The sequence below is a fragment of the Myxocyprinus asiaticus genome, chromosome 5 (assembly GCF_019703515.2).
Source record: "Myxocyprinus asiaticus isolate MX2 ecotype Aquarium Trade chromosome 5, UBuf_Myxa_2, whole genome shotgun sequence".
Lineage (NCBI taxonomy): Eukaryota > Metazoa > Chordata > Actinopteri > Cypriniformes > Catostomidae > Myxocyprinus > Myxocyprinus asiaticus.
Window position 1 is genome coordinate 6979017 of NC_059348.1, and position 24127 is coordinate 7003143.

At 43.8% G+C, this 24127-nt stretch overlaps 2 protein-coding genes across 8 annotated transcripts in view; both read left to right on the forward strand.

Moving 5' to 3' along the window:
* The window catches only part of LOC127440889 (gastrula zinc finger protein XlCGF7.1-like), a 151688-nt gene that overhangs the window by 25830 nt on the left and 101731 nt on the right, over window positions 1-24127 (forward strand). The gene's annotated exons all lie outside the window — the stretch shown is intronic.
* The window catches only part of LOC127440837 (gastrula zinc finger protein XlCGF8.2DB-like), a 62926-nt gene that overhangs the window by 16267 nt on the left and 22532 nt on the right, over window positions 1-24127 (forward strand). For 6 of the 7 annotated variants that reach the window (XR_007897200.1, XR_007897201.1, XM_051697805.1 and 3 more), the window contains one exon: window positions 584-3792. The exons of the other annotated variant lie outside the window; for it this stretch is intronic. Coding sequence is in view for 4 of the 6 variants with exons in the window: in XM_051697805.1 (XP_051553765.1) it covers window positions 584-1428 (845 nt within the window). In the remaining 2 variants the exon portion in view is untranslated. Of the gene's footprint in view, window positions 1-583; window positions 3793-24127 lie in introns of those variants that run through there. 7 annotated transcript variants of the gene reach the window in all.

The window sequence follows — 24127 nt, forward strand, 5'->3', positions numbered from 1 at the left end:
CAACGATATATATCGGCTCACTGCCCAGCCCTACAGTAGGTATAAAGATATGTTGGGTTTATCTGACCTACACCAAAGCTTTTTACTTTCCTTTATAGGTACGGATGTTGCATATATTTAAAAAAAAAAATAAATAAATATATATATATAGTTTTGTATTATAAGTGAAGCTCAGTGTACTGTCCAGATATGTAACTGTCGATTTGAAACTATTGACTGTTTCAGGAGGGTGCATATTTATTGCTACTGGAGATAGTATGACTTATTACTTATCCCCAATTCTTTGGTGATAAGTTGCACCACTTCAGTAAAACATCTTCTCTCTTCATGTATTGATCCAAGTCTTCTCCATTGTCCTTGTGCAGGATACCCACCAATGCCATATCATCAGCATATTTAAAAAGATAAAAATTGGGCTTACAGATCATGCATTCACTGACAGAGAAAATGATAACTGTGAAAGGATACATCCATGAGGGGCCCCTCTATTAAGAAAACATTCATCTGACACAATGTTTGACTAATTTTCATTTCACATTTGTTGCCCTTAAATTGATTTCTGACTATTAAATGTTTCTTTCAGGCCTGATGGAAGTGAAAAAAGAAAGTCATGATCTGAATGAAGTGGAGGAGAAACATCACTATCAGATGCCTCATGATTCTGTAACTGGAGAGAAATCGTTTAGTTGCTCACAGACGGAAATGAAATTCTCACAACAAACAAGCCTTGATAACCACATAATAGTGCACTCTGGAGAGAAGCCTTTCACATGTCCTCAGTGTGAAAAGAGTTTCAAACAGAAAAACAACCTTAAGGAACACTTAAGAATGCACACTGGTGTGAAACCTTTCGTATGCCCTCATTGTGGAAAGAGTTTCACACGCAAATATTATCTTAACAGTCACGCAAGGATTCACACTGAAGAGAAGCCTTTTCCCTGTTTCCTGTGTGGCATGAAATTCAAAGATAAAGTAAACCTTTACAAGCACAGGAAAATTCACACTGGAGGGAGGCCTTTCAAATGCCCTCAGTGTGGACAGGGATTCACATATTTGAATAATCTTCAATATCATCTGAATTCTAAGCACTCTGAATCAAAGTCATTTAACTGTGATGAGTGCGATAAAAGTTTTAGCTCAGAATCAGACCTGAAGTCACACCTGAAAAATCATGCAAAGAAGCCCCATTTGTGTTCCTCTTGCGGAAAGAGTTTTTTGTGCCCGCACCGTTTTAAAGCGCACCAGAAAATTCATACCAGTGTTAAAATTCATGTGTGCCCTGAGTGTGGTGATGCCTTTGGAGGAGTCGGCAACTTGAAGATACACCAAAGAATCCATATTAAAGAAAATAAGTGTTTACACTGTGGAAAGAGTTTCACTCATTTAGAAGCCCTGAAAGCACATGAGAAAGTGCATATTGGAAAGTAGCCATAGCTCTAGCCTTCATGTGGGAAAGAGTTTTGCCCAATCAAGTCCCAGTGAGCAAGGTTCAACTTCATGTCCAATGCTTTAATAGGAAACCGTTAAGAATGAAACAGTAGTTTTTGCAATAAATCAATATTATTTTATTGTATTAGAGGCTTACCCAGTCAACTAGTAACCAGATGGTTTTTGAAAAAATTATTTAGATTTTCTGATTGTGGTTGCTTTAAAATAATGTTAGTATTATCATGAAATTTTTTGGCTCTTTAATGCAATGTGTTAAATCACGCTGCTGTCAGTTCAGATGGGAGCGCTGTATAGCATCTCTCACTACAAAATTACAGCACAAAAAAAAAAAACACAAAAATGAACATAAAATGGGACATTGAAAGACACAATGTCACTGGCTGAAATGATAATCTCTGATGTTATCTGCGAATCTGCGTTTCAGCTTCAGGAAGACGTCAATCATAACTTTCACTAAGCTGTATACATTTAACTCAGGAACGTTATCTGATGTCTACCGTTTGTTAGCTTGATAAAATGAACTGTAGAGAAGAGCAAATTGCTGTAATCCATCACTTTCAGAGAGTCAGTTTACATGGATACAGCTCATTGCAAAGAATTGAACTACTTCAATGCTGGGGGATGCACAATCTGTGCATGGATGCGTGAATTGAATCATTACAGCCCGTTTTCTCAGAAACAAAGTTTTATGACAGCCAACACTCAAATGATTATATCCTGGCAACTATTTAGTATAAAAACTTAACTTAAATGAAATCATTAGAAAGCTAAAACATTTCTTTTTACTTAAGTGCATAAAACTAAATGTGATTCTGGGTCAGTGTGACTCAAAATGATGGTCACGTATATGTAAGGAATAATTGAAGATGGACCATCAATTATTCAGCCTCTGCTTTGCATCGTTGTGCATTATTATTATTTCAACGGGCCTGTGTCAATTATTCTGCTTATACCACGATTACCGCACCTCAAAACATCTTTTAGGGTTTTATCTCAGCACATTTTCAGGTTTGCTACAGATATTAATAATTAAGATATTATAGAAATTGTTTTTTTTCCAATCTTAATTGATTTACTTGGCCAATGTTTTATCTGGTTATTTTGCTGTCTTAGCCTGTACGGCTCTTTGAAATAAATGAAATATTTTGGATAATTGATTTGGAACAGTTATGGGGTCAAGACCTGGATCAACTTAATAGACATGCGTCTTACTTTAGAGCATCTTTCAACAAATCAGAATGTATGTATGTATATACAGTATATATAATTTAAAGGAAATGGATTTTGGTTATTCCAGGGCATGGGCATGGTTGAAAATAATTGTCATTCATTGTATCAAGGGTTGTATCATGTAAAACCTGTAAATATCAGGAAATGTCTAAATTGTTATTTTGAGGCCTGGAAAAAAATTTTCACAGTCATGAACATTTCTATAGTGAATGTAATTTTGCAAATTTGTAATACAATTTCAAAGTAAAAAATCAAAGTAAACAGTATAATATAATGTAGTCTTAATTTTAAGGATTGGTAAGCTAATGTATAGGAATAAGTCTAAAAGAGAACCCTTTCTGTAAATAATCGTGCAACTCTTCCATTCTTATCACAGATATGTTAAAAACATTTTGTATATAAACATACTCAATTGTCATCATTTTTCAGAAAAGACTCGTTAAAAAATATATCAGGTGCATCTGAACAAGTTTTTTAGCAATTATGATACAAATGTGTAATTTGTTAGGGCTTCCGTTCAGATCCAGCTGGTTTCAGTTCCTTTTCATTAGAACTGAATAATGAGAATTCACATTTTTTTTATGTAAAGCGTGGATCTAGCAAACCTTTGTTTACATAGACACTGAAACGTACAATATTGATGTATTGTCCTGTTTCAGTGACATCACTTTTTCATCGTAGCTGCCATTTTTGTGGCCATCAGGAAGATGCAATGGCGAAGAATGGAAAAACACCCATGAAACAATATCAAGAAAACATCAAACATTGCTTTTTATCCATGCCCCAGGAAAAGCGTATACAGGTCTAAAGACGGCACAAAAATGGCCAAATTTGAGTTTCGCTGACATTTAAATATATTTATAAAATATACATCACTGTACACCAGCCAGTCTGATGTGTGACCGGTACATCATCGTAGACATCTGTCATTCAGAAGTTTTCTGGTCTGATTTGGTCACAATTACAAAAAGTCTGTGATGATTCTGTATGAATGTAAGTGCTGCTTTTAACTCAAAGAATGATCAGAAAGCAACCGAGGTATTTACATTAGTGTATATGACTAATAAATGTACATTGTACTCTGGTGGTGTAAATAAAGTCTGTGCTTCATAATCTTATGACGTGTTTTTTATTAACTAACATTAGTATAAACATATTAAATATATAGGACTGTATATTGACATGTCGGTAAAGGTTTTACTGAGTGAGAAACCACTACAAACAATTTAGTGCATCTGTGTGCTGATTCAGATTGAATTGCGAACCTATTCAGACTGTTTTGCTAATTTGTTTGAACAACTGAATAGAACTGACTCAAAAGAGACATTCATTTGTGAATCAAACATCACAGATGCCAGTTCTGATTGTAGAGTAAGGACAAATGACATGATTGCTGAAATAAAGTACTATCAGGAAAATGTTTATACCTATCATCTCCTCCCTGCTGATCAATCATATAATTTAATTAAGTAGACCCGTTTTCATTATCTTTGGGCATTTTCAGACCTGTAGCTCATTTGATTTGTTCCAAAACGGGTACATTTGTTACAGTGTTGCATTTTCTTCTTGGTTCAGTTTGCTTTCAATAGGCAATGTTTCAAAATGGACCAAAATAGTGTTAATAGAAGTCACATGTGAGCAAACTGTCCCCTCATTGGTCACAATGTTTGTGTGCTGTTCTAGAATTTAGCTCATCCACTGACATACCTGTTAAAATTATATACCTGTAAAAATGATCTGTTATCTGTTTTGAATAAGTGCCTTGTTGCAGTAATGTTACATATAAAAAACAAAAGAGTTTAAGTGTTAGTTTAAGTGTTATTCTTAATTTTGAAATGTTTAAAAAGACATGCAACACACTTTTGTAACTGCAAGTCATTTTCTGTGTAGTTTCATTCGTAATCTAAAGCTTTTTATTCAATTTAGTACCCATACCGAGGTACCGTGTTTGGTATCGTACTGAAGCAGAGAGAAGGAGGAGTGCAAGGTAATAATACATTTTTCTGAACCTAATAGTACAATAAACCCTCTGAAGCTTACAAAATCACTTATCAGTGCGAAGTTGTTATGTGATGGTAAGGTTATGATTTTTTGCAAACATAGTAAACAACAAAAAATTGCCTTAGGTTTGAAGTCTCTGCTCGGTCAAGAGGTGAATTGAGTAATCCCTGTGCAAAAGACATGGGTAAGAGGAGTCATTACATGCGTCCCTACGAGTATGGATGTGGATAAAGTGAAAAACTGTATCAAAGGTGGGAAAGTGCTTAATGTCAAATGATTGAAATGTATCAGAAATAATGAGAGAGTGGATAGTTTGTCTGTAATGATTCATTTTGATGAAGAGAAATTGCCAGATAGGGTGTTCCTGGGATACGTTGTTTTTGCAGTAAGGTCATATGTTCCCCCTCTGTTGAGGTGCTTTAAATGCCAGAAATATGGGCATGTGGCTGCTGTTTGCAAAGGAAGGCAACGTTGTGCAAGGTGTGGTGGTGAGCATGAGTATGGAAGGTGTGGGCAAGGAGTAAAGCCAAAATGCTGCAACTGTGGGGGTGAACATAGTGATGGCTATGGGAGTGCCAAGTGCATAAGAATGTGGTGCAAGTACAAAATGTGAGGGTATCCGAGGGGTTATCATATGCTGAGGCAGATGGTGGGACATAATGGTGTTAATAATTTTACAATGGAATGCGAGGAGTATTATAGCAAACGGATTAGAATTTAAGAAATGTAAACAAGAACAGGAGAAAAAGCCACACATAATATGCATGCAAGAGACTTTGTTAAAACCAAACCTGGATTTCATTCCACAAGTGTATACAGTTGTTTGTAGGGACAGAAAGACTGGTAATGGGGGAGGAGTGGCCACATTTATTAAGGAGGGTGTGGGATATAGGGTTATACAAGTGAATAAATTGAAGAAGTCAATAGGTAGTGAAGGATGGGCTGAGGCACAAACATTAAGAATGGTTAATTTTTATAATCCATGCAATAGGCTAAATAGGGAAGCACTTGAAACAAATGGAGGAGGCAGTAATTACAGAATGATGTGGTGTGGGGATTTTAATGTGCATAGCACATTATGGGGAAGTACAAGCACTGATCATAATGGAAGCACTGTGTAGGAAGTAATGGATATTAAGGAATTAGTATGCTTGAATGGTGGCAGAGCAACAAGAATTGATGTTTGGAGGGGTTGTTGTTCTGCCATTGATTTAACACTGGCTTCAAAAAATCTGGCAGGATTAAGTGAGTGGAATGTGTTGGAACAAACGATAGGAAGTGATTACTTCCCAATATGCTGTAAAATAGGACTAGACATAACAGATGCTAGAGAGTAGAAATCCTAGATGGAAATTTAATACAGCGGACTAGGAAAGGTTTAAAGAAATATGTGATGAGAGAATGAATGGTTTAAATGCTTCAATAGAAGAAATGAAGTTTGAAGAACTCAGTGGTAGATTGAGTGAAATCCTGCATAGAACAGCAAAAGTAATAGGAAAAAGTAAAGGTTTTGGAGAAAAGAAAGCTGTTCCATGGTGGACAGAAGAATGTAGCAAAGCAATCACAGACAGAAACATTTAGAAAAGTTAGCAGGTTATTCTTATTTACAGACTTAATTAGGTATAAGAAGGCACAGGCAGTAGTAAGACAGGTAACTTGGACTGCAAAAAAGAATTAATGGAGGCAATTCTGTACCTCTATAGGGGAAGACATAGACATTAGTGAAGTATGGGGTGTGACAAGGAAAATGGGTGGGGTCCGGAAAAATTTCAGTTTACCAGTCCCTTGTAGTGGGAACAGGGAATCTATTATGGACATTGTAAAGGCAGAACTTTTAGTGAAAACATTTGTTAACATTCATAGTAATAATAATATATCAGAGGAAATTAAGGCAAGTAGAGAACAGGATATTAAAGACAATCCAGATATCCTGGAAAAGAGAAATCCCTTTGGAGACCCTTCGGGGACAAGTCGACTTCCCAAAAGATAGAGAGAGGCTACCCCAGTCATGGCCTCTTATCCTCTTTTTTTCCTCTCCCCAAAAAAAAGAGTTAACTGACTGGGGCCACCAGGTCTACGTCTGGGGGGTGTCCCTCCCAAGGGGAAGACACCGCGGAGACCACACCCCACCCAGAGAGGGGGAGGGGTTTTTTTAGTGGAAATACGTCACATGGTCTTGCCGAGCTTTGTCGGAAGTATGTCATGTGGAGAAGTCCCATGGTAGGTCCTACCCTACAGGGGAGGAGTTTCTACAAATATGATGACTGGGGCAGAGGGGCCTTTGCCCAAGGAAGATGCAGTTTACCAACAGGGAAATGAATTAGTGGAAGATATACGTTGCATGGGGTTACCTATGGGGAACCAACACATGCGGAGCACCTACCTCAGTACAGGGCTTAGTTAGCACATGTACTGAGCCGGCAGCGAGTTTCTCCGCAAACTCGTCTGCCACAGGGCTCGGAGGAAATCATCCAGGGAACACAGTTTGTGAACACTACTGGGAGTCAACAGCGCACGTCTTCAGCTCAGGGGAGGTGAAAGGCACTATGTGCAAGCGATACACCCGGCCAGCTGTCCCAGACTTACCTGCTTGTGCCTGCCACTACACGGGACGAAACCGGTTCCACCCGGAGATTGTAGAACCTCGCAAAGGTGTTGGGTGTTACCCAAGGGGGGGGGGGGCGGCACGTCCTGGGCGTGATATGCCATAGTTATGGCGTCAATGAGCCAGTGGGCGATCCTCTGCTTGGAGACAGCGCTTCCTTTCCGCTGTCCACCAAAGCAGACAAAGAGCTGCTCAGAGACTCTAAAGCTCTGCGTGCAATCCAAATAGATTCGTAAAGCACGCACTGGACACAGCAACGTCAGGGCAGGGTCAGCCTCCTCCTGGGGCAGCGCTTGCAGGTTCACCACCTGATCTCTAAAAGGGGTCGTGGGAACCTTAGCCGGGCACATAGCCCGTTCGGGGTCTCAGGATCACGTGAGAGTAGTCCGGACCGAACTCCAGACACATTTCGCTGACAGAGAATGCTTGCAGGTCTCCTACCCTCTTGATGGAAGTGAGCGCAGTCAGGAGGGCAGTCTTCAAAGAGAGTGCCTTAAGCTCTGCTGGCTGCAGGGGCTAAAAAGAGGCTCCCTGTAGACCCTGAAGAACTACAGAGAGATCCCATGAGGGAACGAGGCACGGTCTGAATGGATTCAACCTCCTGGCGCCTCTCAGGAACCTGATGATCAGGTCATGCTTCCCTAAGGACTTACCGTCCACTGTGTCATGGTGTGCCGCTATAGCAGCTACTTACACCTTCAAGGTGGAGGGGGACAGCTGCCCTTCCAACCTCTCCTGCAGGAAGGAAAGCACCGATCCAAAGAGGGGGCCCTATCCTGAGTGATCGCGGTGGTAGACCACTTAGGTCTTCCGCGTACCATCCAGGGGCCAGACATGGAGATTCCAAGGTGAAGTGGATGCCGCTGAACCTGGGCGGACGCCTGGCGAACTGAATCACGTAGCCGAGTCGGACGGTCCGGACCAGCCATCGCGACGGGTTGGAAAGCGCAAGCCACGCGTCCAAGCTCTGGGCGAGGGGGAACAAGGGAACTATCTCATCGGTAGGTGGGGCCTCACGGCGGGGCAGAGCCTAAGGTGCCACACCGTGTCGTGGCCGTGCTGAGTTCAGGGACATTGAAGCACTTACCTGGCTCCTTGTGACCACCCCCAGAACAGCCTGGGATGGGGGAGGAAGAGGCCTGTCCTCGTGACCCGTGGAGACCTTCACATCGGGGGCGGATTTGTGCCACAGCTGGGTGCGCAGGGGCGGGGAGACTGCCGCTGGAGCACCAAACCTGCCAAAATGGAATGGTGGTCATGATGACGGCCGTGCGCACCGGGTATGTGACCCAGGGAACAAGGACACCGCTCTTGCTGAATTCTTGGGTACCGCAGCCACTTGGGCATGCGGCGAAATTAAATGAAAAGGTAACAAAAGATTCTCCTCCCGGCCCTCCACCGGGGGATGTAGTGGTCTGCTTACCAGCTCTAGAGCAGTGGGTTTCGTCGTCCCTGGGTCACCTGTCTCAGGGGTGCTTCGAAGCCTTTCGTGGGTTCTTGGCAGCCGGCCATGAGACAGGTGGCATCTGCTTCCTGCGGTGGGCTCCACGCCGGGGCCAGGCCGCAGGGGCAGGCTGTGGCAGAGCAGGTGCAGTCACCACAGGGGGATGCCCTTGGCAAAGAGCAGACGGGGTGCGGGATCTTGAGCCATGCCGGGGCAGGATGTGCCGGATAGCCTCCGTCTACTGCTTCACTGCCGAGAACTGCTGGGCAAAGTCCACGACGGTGTTGCCGAACAGGCCAACCTGGGAAATGGGGGTGTCAAGAAACCGTGCCTACGTCGGCCTCTCCCATCTCGACCAGGTTGAGCCAAAGGTGGCACTCCTGGATCACCAAGGTGGACATCGCCCCCCCGAGAGACCACGCCGTGACCTTTGTCGCCCAGAGAGTGAGGTCGGTCGCCAAGCGCAGCTCCTGCATCAATCCCGGGTTGGAACTACCCTCGTGCAGTTCCTTGGCTTGGTGGACTTGCAGGAGAGCCATGGCGTGCAGGGTGGAGGCGGCTTGTCCAGCGGCACCGTAGGCTTTGGCCGTCAGGGATGACGTAAACCTACAGGCCTTGGATGGGAGCTTTGGGTGCCAGCGCCAGGTCTCACAATGAGTACATGACCCATCCATGAATGCTGTCTCCGTGTGGGCAGTGCCCAGACACGAAAGACAGCAATCGTGACTGTCAGAAGGCGAGAGATAACGATACTCTTTTTTTTTATATACTCTTTTATTTCTGCCAAAACACCCAGGGGTGTTCTCTGCAGTGCACCAGTGCAGGGGGCAAGAAGCTGCTGAAATGCGCCATCAGATCCAGCAGAGGTGAATGAACAGACGTGGGAATTCAGCTCAATGAGCATCAACCGTTCAGCTCCAAAGAGAAAATCTGAATGAGTGGTTGCATACCAGCTTCTTTTATACCCAAATGTTTACCACTCCCCAATTTTCATTGGCCTTTTATCAAAAACTAGAGGTGTTTCGGGCTCCCAAGAGTGACCCCTAGTGTCACTACATCGACACAACGTAGAGTGAGTGACAGATAGGGAACGTCATGTTTACTTGTGTAACCTCCATTACCTGATGGAGGGAATGAGACGTTGTGTCGATGTAGTGACACTAGCGGTCACTCTTGGGAGTCCGAGACACCTCTGGTCTTTGATAAAAGGCCAATGAAAATTGGCGAGTGGTATTTGCATGCCACTCCCCCAGACATATGGGTATAAAAGGAGCTGGTATGCAACCACTCATTCAGGTTTTATGCTGAGGAGCTGAGACAAGGTCCGGCCATTTCAGCGGGTAGTTCAGCGTTGTGGCAGGAGGGACACAATGTCTCGTTTCCTCCATCAGGGAACGGAGGTTACGCAAGTAACCAGGACGTTCCCTATCTGTCACTCATTCGACGTTGTGTCGATGTAGTGACACTAGGGGTCCCTATACAAAATGCCGCAACATGCTGAACTGTGTTACATGAACTGGCGGTGTGTGACGGGCAGACAACTGTGTGCCTCGTAGCCAGCGCACCAGGCCGACACGTAACCTCCCCCAACATAGTTATGAGTGTTGAACTGCCCTTTGGGGACAAGTCGACTACCCAAAAGATAGAGACAGGCTATCCCAGTTGTGGCCTCTTTTCCCCTTCTTTTTTTTCACTCCCTAAAAAAAAGGGGGATTATTCAACTGGGTTGACCAGGTCTAGTCGGGGGGTGTCCCTCCTGTAGGTGCTACTGGTTGTTTAAATCAGTTTTACTATCAGAAATAATCAATAATTAATTGTTATTAATTATGGAATAATTAAATAACAATTAAATAATAATTAAATAGAATTTAACTCATTAAATTCTATTCTCAGGGCACCACTCTTTGAAAAGAGAAAAATGATAGCAAGTTACTGATTGAGTCTCACAAAACAAAATCTACCCTGTAGGTTGAGTATCTTAATTGTTAATCAAAATAATCAAAAAGGGGAAAAACTAGTTAAATTATTGCTATACAAATCTAATAGTAATCTAGTTACAGTTAGTTTCTAACACCAATAAAATAACAGTACTCTGAGGTAACTTGGGAGTTCTTCACATGGCAGAGGTTGGCTTCAACACAATATTCAAACAAAAACAAACAGGAATACTTATTATAATATAACAAGATTTATTATAATCAAGCAGTAGTGAACACAGCCAATACTATCCGAATATAATCCAAAAATAAATCAAGGAAATCCTAAACTAACAGTGGAGCTATATGCTAGTGTGTGTGTGTGTGTGTGTCCAGATGTGGTAACAAAGGAATCAAAATGGAGGATCAGGTTCAAAATGGAGGGTTAGATCCAAAATGGAGCTGATACCACGTGAGGGTGGAAATGAGCGGACACACAAAGGAACTGACGAAACAGGCGGGAGAATTTGGTTCACCAGCCAGTGAACACAGCCAATACTATCCGAATATAATCCAAAAATAAATCAAGGAAATCCTAAACTAACAGTGGAGCTATATGCTAGTGTGTGTGTGTGTGTGTGTGTGTGTCCAGATGCGGTAACAATGAATCAAAATGGAGGATCAGGTTCAAAATGGAGGGTTAGATCCAAATTGGAGGTGATACCATGTGAGGGTGGAAATGAGCGGACACACAAAGGAACTGACGAAACAGGCGGGAGAATTTGGTTCACCAGCCAGTGAACACAACCAATACTATCCGAATAGAATCCAAAAATAAATCAAGGAAATCCTAAACTAACAGTGGAGCTATATACTAGTGTGTGTGTGTGTTTGTGTCCAGATGCGGTAACAAGGAATCAAAATGGAGGGTCAGGTTCAAAATGGAGGGTTAGATCCAAATTGGAGCTGATACCACTTGAGGGTGGAAATGAGTGGACACACAAAGGAACTGACGAAACAGGCGGGAGAATTTGGTTCACCAGCCTGAGTCAAACACAAACCGCGGCGCCGCTCACTCAATGAACATCAGTGAGAGAGAGAGAATGAGAGCGAGAGAGAGAGGAAAAATGCATGCAATTTAATTAAGGGTAACCGCTCGTAACAGCGGGAATGAATTACTAGTTCAGATCACTCAACAAAACAAACGTAACCCCAAAAGAAACTAAAAACAAATCTCCCAACTCGAAACAGCGAGCAGAGTTTAACATACAAATATACTCAAAACATCAGCATTTAGAATCAAAAATACGATTTAGTTTCACAAGGAAAATCAGTTTCTAAACTAAATCTGCCCAGATATCAAGCCTTACTTGGGAAATTCTGTGTGATTTCAGTAGGGTTGTCCGTTGGAATTCCTGTTGCATTGAGTGGTCAGGAGAAACGGTATGGATGGTCCCTTGTCTTACGCTCGTCAGCGAAAAGACGCGTCTCTGCTTTATTCTTCGGATCCGGCGATGGAGAAGAATGCAGAAAGAAGTCAACGTTGAATGAAAAAGAGGGAGAAGGGAAACTGGTCGCCTTTCTGTTTTTCAAAATAAATTCACTGTTGCTTTACAGTGAAACTGAACCGGTTGTTATAAGTATACTATAAGACTTGAACAAAGCTAAGTTAATCTTACTCTACCGTGGCCAAATGGTGAGGTTAGAAAAACATGGTCTCTTTGTTCTCAGTCCAAAACGGAGGGAAAACTCCTTCAGTACATGCACAGTACAGATGTCCCTTAACAGCCAGGCAGAGCTTAGCACAGAGAGGCCAAACTTCATCTGTCCGCTGGTTTTATTGACAAGATGACGTCATCGGTCGTAGGCCGCTTTCGATGGCGTTTGAGACTGGGTCCATGGGCGGGACTTCGCATCCAGTTGCAAATTTGTGAAGGATCCTGGGAAACTGAGTTCACTGTCTCTCCTTTGATTATAGAACAAAGGGCCATGCGGTCTCTGCTGCCATTTTGAGCTACACCTCCCCCCTTTGGTCTTAAGGTTGGGGTTCCTGCCACAGTCCTTGAGAGCAACCCAAAAGTTGAACAGTTTAGTCCTTGAGAGCAACCCGAAAGTTGTACAGTCCATGTGTCCTGGGTTTGCATGAGCTTAGTTCCTGGAAACATTAGCAGTTCACAAAGGCTTTTGATACCTGGGCAGTCATAGTAGGTAACATCTGGGCAGATGAATTCTAACTAGGCTAGCTAACATAATTTCTATCAAAACAGCACTTCACATTGGTAAAACACATCAAACATTGCAACAACCCTTTGTTATCCCTGAGTTTTCAATGATTATGAAAAGGAAAATGGGAAAGATTGTTACAGTTATTATAACTGTTCCTTGAGCAGAGTTAGGAGCAGTTAGTTGTAGAGGGGTAGACAGGAGCTTGAAACGCTGTGGAATGAGTGTCATTGCATCCAGTCTAGTGTGTAGTGTTTGGATGTGTCTGTGCATAGCGTATGCGATACCTGCCGTGATGATCCAACCACTAAGGAGGAGCCCAAGGGCAGTCAAACTGATGGGGTGTTCTTGATAAGCCGATAGTTTTCCTATACGATTGAAAAATGTAGTCGTGAGCCCAGTCCATTTGAGACTGAACTTTACTAATTTGGTCCCTTCAGCTAGAAGCTGTTGTTGAAGGGTGTCGTCAATAGTGAGGTTGTGGCCTCTGAATGCATCCATCATCTCAATCTCTGAATCGTGTCTCTCTGGACTGAGATGGTGGAGGACAATGTCGGTTATATGCACCGTGGTCCCTTGTGGGACCTTCAAGAACACCGTTTAGTTTGGGATTGTTAATTTAGTGTTTGTGTCATGATGGTCATTTGACATTAGGATCTCAGTGGCAGGGGTACTGACAAGCCATCGACTACCAGCTCTTTCTACCCTAGATTCTGTCCCTTCGTCTTTAACAGACATACTAGCCTGGCATTTTTGCTCTGGGGTGTCAGCCCTCAGACTGCACAGGTGGTCGGTTATATCTCTGATAAAGGGGTTGCTGGGGCAAACCCAATGTATGTCCTTGGTGTTCGTACACATGTTCAGATTGGCAATAAGGTAGAGAGAGGGGTCATCATCGTGGTGGGCAAGCACCGGTGGTGTTTTGATATGTACATGTACATTATTCTTCCAAAACCCAACGTTCAATATGGATTTCAGTTGGTAAATGTTCTGTTTCTCTATAATGGGTAAGTTAAGGATAAATCCTATCTCTAGGTTCTGAGGATTTACATGGATGGGTATTGCACTGCCAAGGCTGTATGCCAGAAGTATCTGAGAAGTTTGCACAACGGTGGTAGTGGCCGATCTAAGGATTTGTTCAACCATGTTTAGGGGAACTAGGTAGGATGGGATCTTTCCCCCACTCAGGCTGTTAACTGATGTGCTAATTTCCCTTACAAGGTCATGCATTAGATCTCTAACCATTCACACAAATGTTATGTCTGATCTTACAACTTCTGACAAGGCATCCAGAGCATGCAAAGTGTTATTTAGAATTGCTGAGTGCATGTTTACAGTGAGTATGGTACCCTGTAGGGTTTTACCCGGATCCTGTAACTGTTCTTGTTGTAACAGGAGTTTCTCTTGGATTTCTGGCATTTCCTCATTAAGTTCACCCATTTGTCTTTGGAGTGTACCGAGACTGACGGAGTTGGCAGCCGAAATGCCGATAGAGAACAGGGAATCAATGGCCGATGCTGCTACTAGCAGACCACCGAGGAACCGCTTTGGTCGTTTATTCCCACTGAGTTCTTCCTCTGTGACTAGGAATTTCTGCAGTTGTTCTAGGATATGGACAGTTGTCAATTTGGCATGTTCAACTGTGTCCTGGGTTTGGGTTCCGCTTACCCTGCCCTCCGTCATCTGTGGAGGTAACTGGATGTGTTTGCGATACACATCCCAAGGGTCTATACAAATGTATATTCTTTGGGTGTAGAGGTGGCAATGGGTGATTAAGAGCCCAGGGGTCTCCTGTAGGTTAATACCGGTTGGCGGGCTGGTTTCTACCACCTCATTGGCTTGTGCAAGCTGTAGGTTGAGGAAGATGCCAAGGATCCAAAAGAATTTCATCCTGAAACATACAAGAGCCTCGTTACCTTGTGTTTGCGGGAGTAGTCTTAAGGGTTAGTGCATGCTAATGTATGAGTAAAGCATGCTACACCCAACTACAAGAGACACTATTGTTGTCGGTCCACTCCCCTTTGGAGTGGAGACTGTTCAAAGGGTTTGATCTGATTTGAATGGACCCATTTGTACGTTGGTGTTTGGTTTGGCTTCGAGATACGAATTCGGTAAGCTACTGGAGAGAGCTTCTCTATAATCTCAAAGGGGCCTGACCAGCTTGGTAGGAACTTTTTGGCGATTCCCACTGGTTTAGCGAACTTGAAGTAGAAGACTTTATCACCTACTTTATATTCGCGGTCAGATGTTTTCCTATCATAATAGGCCTTTTGTCCTTTGACACTGGTTTCCAGGTTTGTTTGGGCCCAAGCAAACGTAGTTTGGAGGTGTTTGCGTAACTCGGTCACATACTGATGTGCAGTATATGCGGTTGCAACACTGACGTCTTCTGGACAGTACAGCATATGCAGTGGGAGAGTCATTTCCCTCCCAGTTATCATTTCAAAGGTTGTAACCCCCATGGTGCGGTGTGGAGGAGACCTGATGGCCATCAGTACCAAAGGGAGTTTCACGTCCCAATCTTTGCCATTGCTGTTGACATACTTCTTGAGCATGCTGACAATGGTACGGTTGGTTCGCTCAACCTGATCTGATGACTGGGGAATTTGGCTTCCACACCCAACATTTCCCACATTGTTTTCATCACAGCCGCCATAAAATGAGTGCCTTTGTCCGAGTCGATTGAGAGAGGTAGCCTCCAACAGCTGAACACATGGTTCATCAGCATGAGTGCTGTGGTTTCAGCCGTGTCATTGGGTGCTGGCAAACAATCCACCCATTTTGTAAATGCACAGGTGACAGTGAGGAGGTATTTGTTTCCTCACACCGACTTGGGTACTGGTCCGATCCAATCCATCTGCAGATTGACCAAGGAAACGTGATTCCCTTGACCTGCAGTGGAGCTTGATTCAGTGGCCGGGAAGGACGGAACTGACAACAGATCAAACATCCCTTTACGTAGGCATTAGTGTCTTTGAGCATAAATGACCAGTACGCAACCTGTTGGAGGGTGTAGTATTTAGCTTTGTAGCTCCTGTGACCTCCAATGGGAGCATCGTGGGCATGTATTAGCATCATCCCCCTATGGTCGGTCGGAACGACCCACCGGGGTAGACCTGGACTATCGGAAACATAGACCAACAGGCCTTTCTCAAGTTTCAGGTGTTGTTGTACCTGACAAAGAGCTTTTAGTTCTTTTGAGTCCTGTAAAGAGGATGGTAGGACCTGTTGTGTTTGAGGTTCCATCAACCGCTGCTGGATTGCCTGGATCACCGGGTCCCATTCCTGCATGGCACTCAAGTCTGTGTCGCCCGGTTGTCGACCCAGGTTCACAGTCTGCAAGCAGTTTTGGGGATTTTCCCGGTTCTCTCTTGCCTGTCTACGGGTGAGAGCATTCACCGAGCAAGATAGTGGTTTAGGGAGCCACTCCTCCTTGAATTCCCATACTGCACCTCGCTTAGCTAAACGATCAGCTTCATCGTTGCTCTCTTTGTCGGGGCCAAGAGATTGTGAATGACCTTTGAACTTCTTCCAATACACAGTCATCCCTCGGTCAGTCACGAGTTGGTCACAAGCCAAGAAGAGTTCAGAGTGTTTGATCTCTTTACCTCTGGCATTCTTCATGCCATTTTCTTTCCACATGGGGAAGTGTGAGATGAAACTGTGGTGGGCGTAGTTAGAGTCGGAGCAGACTACCAACCGCACAATAGCCGACCTAGCGGCTTGTTGCAACACAATGAGTGCTGCGGCAATTTCCGCATACTGGCTAGTCTTTGCACCAAGTTGGTAACTGTGTGGTGCATGAACGACGTAATTGACCGAGAATATGCCCACTCCAGCTTGGGTCTGGCTCTCATGGTGAAAAGAGCAGCCACCCACATAAACCTTCGGAGGTCTTGACAGACAGTTTCATCATAATGATGATGATTTGAGGGAAGAGAAGGAGTGGTAACGAGGAAGGGCGGGGAACCTGTCTGTCCTTCGCAGTCACAAAGATGGCACTCGGCCAGGCCCTGACCCAAAGCCATCTTGTGGTTCTGATCGTACCTGACTTCGATGTCGTAGCCTTGTAGTGCCATCATCCATGACGCAATGCAACTGTTGGACACTCATCCTTCTCTTAGCCGCTGGCTATTGAGGAAGGAGACAGGCTGGTGGCAAGTTTCAATGATTACCTTCTGACCCCTGATGTAGCTGCGAAAGTGTTCTACAGCCCAGACTGTGGCTAGGAGGGCTCTCTCACAGTCAGAGAACTTCAGCTCTACACTGCTCAGAGGTCGGCTTGCGTGGGCAACGACTCTGTTCTCTTTGTCATACCTCTGTGCCAGGGCGGCGCTGAGGCAGTGGGAGGAGAAACTCGCCTCTAAATGAAACTCCTTATCTTTTTCTGGGTAGGCAAGACAAGGGGCTGAACAGAGCTTTGCTTTCAGTTCTCTGAAAGCCTGCTCTTGAGGGTCTCCCCATTCAAAGACCTTGTCTTTCCGGAGGAGCTCAGTAAGGGGCCTGGCTATCTCTGCATAGTCCTCGATGAACTGTCTGGAGTAGTTGCAGATGCCCAAGAAGCTCCTGAGTCCCGACACGTTGGTTGGGGCTTTGATGTTTTGGATGGCTTGAACTCTCCCTGCTTGGGGTTCAATGTCATTGGCACCCACCAATAAGCCCACGTACTCAACCTTGGTGCGGCACCACTGACCCTTGGAGAGGGCCAGCTTGGCTCCTGCGCTGGAAAGCTGGCTGAGCACATATCGTATTTCGGTCAGATGTTCTTCAAATGTCTGACTTCACATGAGGATGTCATCCACATAGATCAGGTTGCCACGGGCAGCAGCATCACTCATGGCTTTGTGCAAGAAGATATTAAACTCAGATGGAGAGTTTGAATATCCGAATGGGCATCGGTTCCAAGTGAACTGTCGATTGCCAAAAGAGAAAGCCAGCTTGTGCTTATCTACTGGGTCGACTGTCATTGTTCAAAACCCATTGGACACATCGACGGTCGAAAAGAAACAGGCTCTTTTCACTTTCACAAGCTCCTGATCCAGGTGGATCATGGGCCATCGTGAAAGAGGGACCTGTTTGTTCAGTTGTCGATAGTCAATTGTCAAGCGCCACTTTCCATTTGGCTTCAACACCGGCCACAATGGTGAGTTGTATGTGGAGTTACACTCCCGAATAATATGTTTCCTTAGCAACGTGTCAAGTATCTCTTGGATTGACTCATAGGCAGCTAAAGGAATTCTGTACTGGCGTACGAATGTGGGTGGTGCATTTGGGTCAGTTGGGATACGAACTGTATGGAGTTCGGTGATTCCACAGTCATTGGAATCCCTTGAAAAGATCTGTTGGAAGTCGTGAAACAATTTCCACAGTTCTTGTCTTTGACCCTCTGTCGTTAAGGCGTCTGCCTTAGTGAGTTGTTGTGCTATTTCATCCTCGAATCCCAGATAAGGTTCCTCTGGTGGGGAACCGGCTTCGTCACCAGTTGAAATCATGTCACCCGAGTGAGCAGTGAGGGCATACACAATCATGTCCGTTTCCGTGCCCAAGGCAGTACTGCAGACTTCTTTATTGTGTAGCCCCTCATGACAAGCAACTGTGATCATTTTGTTTGGGAAGGTGAGGAGGAGGGGTTCGAGGTTCTCCCCCCTCATCAAGGATGGAGGCAGCTCTCCAATCACGGGCACTGTCAGCTCGAAGTCTTGAGACGAGCTGTCGATCAGCAATCCTAATGGTCTACGTGCAATCACAACAATTGGTATGTTTGTTAGGTTCTGGACAAGCAAGTAAGCTGAGAGGTTGTTGAGCTCAAGCAGAGGTGTACCACAGACGGTCAGGCTGAGTTCCCAGAAGTATGGCAAGGGTTGGAAGAATGCCTGTGAACCAGGTATCATCTGTCCCTTGAGGATCATGAGGCGGACAGGGGCACCTGCAGTTCTAGCTGGGATAGTCAGGTCAAACACGCTCACTGCCTGACACACCTGAGGGATGGTCTGATCAGACAACATGTGTTCTGAATCAACCACTGCCGGTTGGTTTTCAATGCTTGCCTGAGACCATAGGACCTGGTTGACAGTGTCCAGTAGAGCACCTAACCTAACAAGGATATCGGGCCCCATGAGGAGTGAGGGATCAAGTTGGGGAATCACACTCATGAAGTGTGTAAACCTCTTCTTTCCAATTTGAATGGAAAGAGCACATATCCCAATAGCCTTGATGGGCCTCTGCGGTGACTCTGCAGAAAGAAGGCGGTAACTTTTGCGCATGAAAGACAGAGAGGAGCTGTTCCGACACAACTTGTTGTACAAAGCTTGACTAACAGCAGACTTCTCAGACCAGAGTGCGATAAACACATCAGGTACCAAGATACCGTTAGCATGCACGCCTCCAGCTATGCAGGGGCTATACAAAGCTGGGTTTGAGTTTTCTAGTGAGCAAAGGAATGATTTGTGGGTGCTCACAGGTCCACCAAGCTGCGGTGTCAGTGGAGTCACAGATAACTCAAGAGGCTCAGAGCCAAGATGAGTCTGGATGTCTGGGTAATGACAAAGCATTGACTCAAGAACAGTGTCACAAGTGGTCTCTCCTGACTCTTGGATATAAGTGACCCGGTCGTCTGAAGCGTGACGGCTGTGGGCTAGACGGACCGAATTCGGGGTTGCGACCTGGGCCCACATGTGCCCGCGAAGGCAGTCGATCAGCAGGGCCAGTCGGTCCAGCAGGTCATAGCCGATAAGAAGTTGTTCTGTGTCGAAAGCACAGATGTAAATGGGATGATTGAGGGTCATCTCATGGAAGGTGATATCAAGCCAAGCGCGTTTTGTGATGGGGGCTCTGTTTTGTGTGTAGCTGACAAGGCTCACATCTCAGGACTCTGTCTGCAGTGGTTTACCAAGAGAGAGCATTGCCCTGGTGACTTCTGTGAAAGTCTCCTCGCACATTAGGCTGATTTCAGACCCAGTGTCCAGTAACGCATGGATGTCTATACACCTTCCTACCGACACTGAGGTGTATATGCGTCTGGCATTACCCTTGTGGACAAGGTCTCCCAAAAATTTAAAAAGCGGAGCATGGGTATTGGGCATGACTGCCACTGGGTGTGTCTGGGTCTTCCCTGTGTTCTTCTCCCAGCCTACAAAGTAGACTTTGGGGAAAGAGCAGGGAAGTGCATGGGCTAGTCACGCTGACAGACTGTCACCATCAGGTTTTTTGTGGCCATCGTCTGACCCTTCGATGTGCTTTGTCACATCCACTAGGCTTTTCTGGATGAGGCTGAGCTGACGCTTCAGATCACTCTTTCCAGGAGGCTCCGAATGATTCCCTTTGTTTCCATTCCACTGTCTGGGGCTTTTTACAAACCCGACATTCCTTTTCTTTGGAGAGGGATTCTGTTTTTTCTGTTTTTTCTGACCCTGGGAGGGACCCTTGTGGTCATTCCCTTGGTTTCTCCAACCCCCCTGTGGGTGGTTGGGCAAATGTTTTGGGGCTGCTGCTTTGCAGCTTACTCTAGGCTGAGGTATTTCATAGCCCTCAAGCCCTAAGTCTGCCCTCTCTGAAGACTGGATGTCTAGGACTCTGACATCGTCTTCTGGTTTATCAGTTGGACGCACGACTGTTTCCCAAGTCATTTGGGCCATCTTCCTAATTCCCTGCATGGTCGGTCTACCCTGTTTACACATCAGTGTAACGTGGGTTCACATGCAGGGGTGGAGGTTATGGAGGAAGAGAGACCTGAACCCTCGCTCTTCTTCCAGAGCTGGCTCATTACTTCCTTGGAAGTATGCATTTCTTAAACGCCTATAGTACTCCCTAGGAGGCTCCAACTGCTTCTGTTGGATGCGGATGGCACTGAGGGTGGCTGATGTTTCATCAGTATATGGCGAGTACTCCTCGCACAGAACCCTGCAAAGCCTTGGATATCTGTCACGAATGTGCGGCGGTTGAGTCTCGATGAAAGCGTGGACGCTTCTGGAAGTTGTTTTCCAGATGAGTTTCAACTTCTCACGTGCCAAGGCATGAGGCAAGTCGGCAAGACAATGTTCAATTTCCCTAAGGTAATCATTGACATTTGAATCTCGGCTTGCTGGGTCGAAACATTCTATGTCCTTCGCAAAGGAGTCAAGCTGGCGCATGCATAGACCTGTGTCTTGGTCCCGCTTGTATCCATCTGACTCGTCAGAGGATGAGTACCAGTGCCTGCCCCCATTGCCATGGCATTGGGTGAGACCACTTCCTCCTTGTGGGGAGGAAGGCGTCCTGCTGGGGCGGGGCCTAAAAGACGCCTGAGGGGAAGATTGCCGAAATGTGGCCTTGCCCCCGAAACGTGGTGGACTCACGTCCCGAACAGGGATGTGGTCTATCTCCGGGAGTTGGAGCAATGGTTTTGAAATACTACCTGAACCAGGGGTAGGGTATTTCACTGTAGCTCCATCTTCTGAGTCCTCTGCCCCACTCTGGTCAAAGATGGGGTAGCGGAGTGCTTCTTGAGCTTTAGCCCGTATGTCTTGACTTCCCGGACTCGGTCGTCAGCGACCTCTCGGCTTTCTTTTTCAGCCGACTGGAGTCTTCCTACACACTCCTCCAGCATTGTATTTGTAGTCTGGAGGTCTCGATGTAAAGCGCGATTGCTTGCATCAAGCCAACTACACTGGGCTGTAAGTGTCTTTACCTCACCCTTGAGTGTTGCTATTTGCAACTGGGCCTTGTGGTGGTAAAGTAGAAACAGCCTACCAACTAACTCTTGAATAGTGGTTACCTTCCCTTGAGGATCGTGTGCATTATCTACCACGGTGGCCATTTCAGTATCACACTGAGATGGTATGTGGCTGTTAAGCTCCTCCCTTTCATCTCTAGAGACAAGGAGGAGGTCAGCGACCCAGTTGGACAGTGAGGTTTCCTCACCTGACCTGGGAGCTTCAGCTCTGGACGCTGATGGGGACTGGCTACTCATATCTCCCTGGTTTGACAGGTGAGAGTGTGATGTCCAGTGGACCCCTATAGGAACTCTTTATGAGTTCACAATTCTGAAACCTTAGCTGAGTTTTGAGGGTGGCGACTTACGACACCTGTTGCTCTGTGGAAAACACTGACACACCAGTCGTTATCCTGAGGAAAGAATGCACAGGGGGAACCACTTACCTGTCACTCACGAGCAACTGTTTTATTAACTGTTCCTTGAGCTGCTAATTTAGGTGTTAATAATCACAGTATGACTATCAGCACGTCAGACTACTTAGGTGTCTTTCTACAACAATACATACAAGATGTGCCACAAAGCAGCTTACATATTCACTTTAAAATGATGAATAAATCGTTTAACAAAGCTAATGTTTGGCATTAGTTTAACAAACAAGTTTATTTTACTAAAATACAATAATGTATTTCATTTCATTTTAGCTATAGCTCTAACAAAAAGGTCTTACATTTTTACCTTTAACAAAGAGGAGAAAACATGTTTCTAAAACAATGGATATTGGCTATGAAGCAAACTCATTCAGATTTTCACTTTTAAAGATAATGAATAAATGGTTTAACCTAGATAAAGTTTAGCATTAGTTTAACAAACATGGTTATGTTACTAAAACACAATAATGTCTTTCTTTTAATTTTAGTTTGGTCTTTAACACAAAAGTGTCTTACGTTTTTACATTTATCAAAGATAAGAAAGTATCTTTCTAAAATGATAAGTAAAGGATGTGCTGCAAACTAATCCACATATTCACTTAGCATTACAGTATTTTAGCAAACAGGTTTTTGTTACATCAACAACGATTTTATATAATTCTAGCTGTACACTGTAAAAATTGCTGTAAATTTACGGCCAAATTCCTACAGCAATCTACTGTGATTCTTAAATTCAGTAGTTTGCTGTTAAAAATGTTGCATTCTGGGAGATCAAGAGCAAGCTCACTGTGAAGTGGCTAGTTTTACAGTAAATAGCTGTTCTGTGCAAGGCATTAAGGGAAAATGAACATTTAAAATCATGATATCATCTTGGTGAAAGCTATAGTGACATTCTGAAATGTATATTTTAATAATGGTGAAATACCCATAAGCCTTTGCGCTTGAGTAAGTATGTATGCTTTGGCAATGCATTGGAGCTACAAAAATTGTAAAAAAAAAAAAAAACACACATACAAAATTATTTATTCAGACTTAATAGAAGTCTTAGTTTAATTAGTGTTGTTGTTTTGTTATCAATAGTTGTGTTTTGATTGAAGCCACCATTATGGTGATTAATGATCTTTTGAGCTGGCATCTTGGACCTTCTTTATTTTTATAATATTTTCATCCAGCCAGTCAATTAGTGATTAAGTAAAACACAAGTTATTGCACTGTGTTACTTGGAAGACAAAACCTAATGTCAGCCTGAATGTCCGATCATACATTGTAAATGGTACTATATGTGGCAATAGTGATGCATTACACATAAAAACTAAAACAGTAAAGGATATTTCAACAAAATTATATCCGCAAATTGAGTGTTTGATGTTTTTGATGAACTTCATAACTCAAGTTTAATGAATTTACAGCATAAATGAGTTGTTATCAAGACAGATAGTTGACAGATATCAACTCTCGGCATACGAAACGCAACAAAGGTGACAATTAACAAACATACTTTTACGTAAATAAGTAAGAGCTGAACATTAAAATCCAAGTAACTTAGACTACAACAAAAACAACGTCAAAATAAACCAGTAAATATTAAAAAATCGAAGTAATTTCTTAATGCCGCAAGTGCATGCTGGGAACTGTAAATTTCAACAATAGTAGATAGTATGTAATTTGACAGCTATATGTTGCTAAATTACAGTTGTATACTGTAGTTGTAAAAACAGTATCTAGCTGTTCATTTCAGCAACAGCAAGATACCGTTAATTTTACAGTAAATTGCTGGCAACCCTACTGCCAGTTCTTTATTGTTTTTTTACGAGAAAATCTTTAAGAGTGTATCTTTAACAGTTGTATCTTTAAGTTTGTTAATTTTTTACTTTTAGCAAAGAGGACAATTTTCGTTTCCAAAACAAAAAGGTGAATGTTGTGCAGCAAACTCAGTTACTTTAAAGAAAACGAGCAAATGGTTTAACAAAAAATAAAGTCTAACATAACGTTATGTAATCAGAGTTATATTACTATAAAACAGTAATGCATTTCATGTCATTTTAGATGTAGCTTTAACACAAATAGTCTTACATTTTTATTTTTTTTTAAAAAGAGAAGGAATTTATATTTTTAAACAATAGGGATTAGAATGTGAAG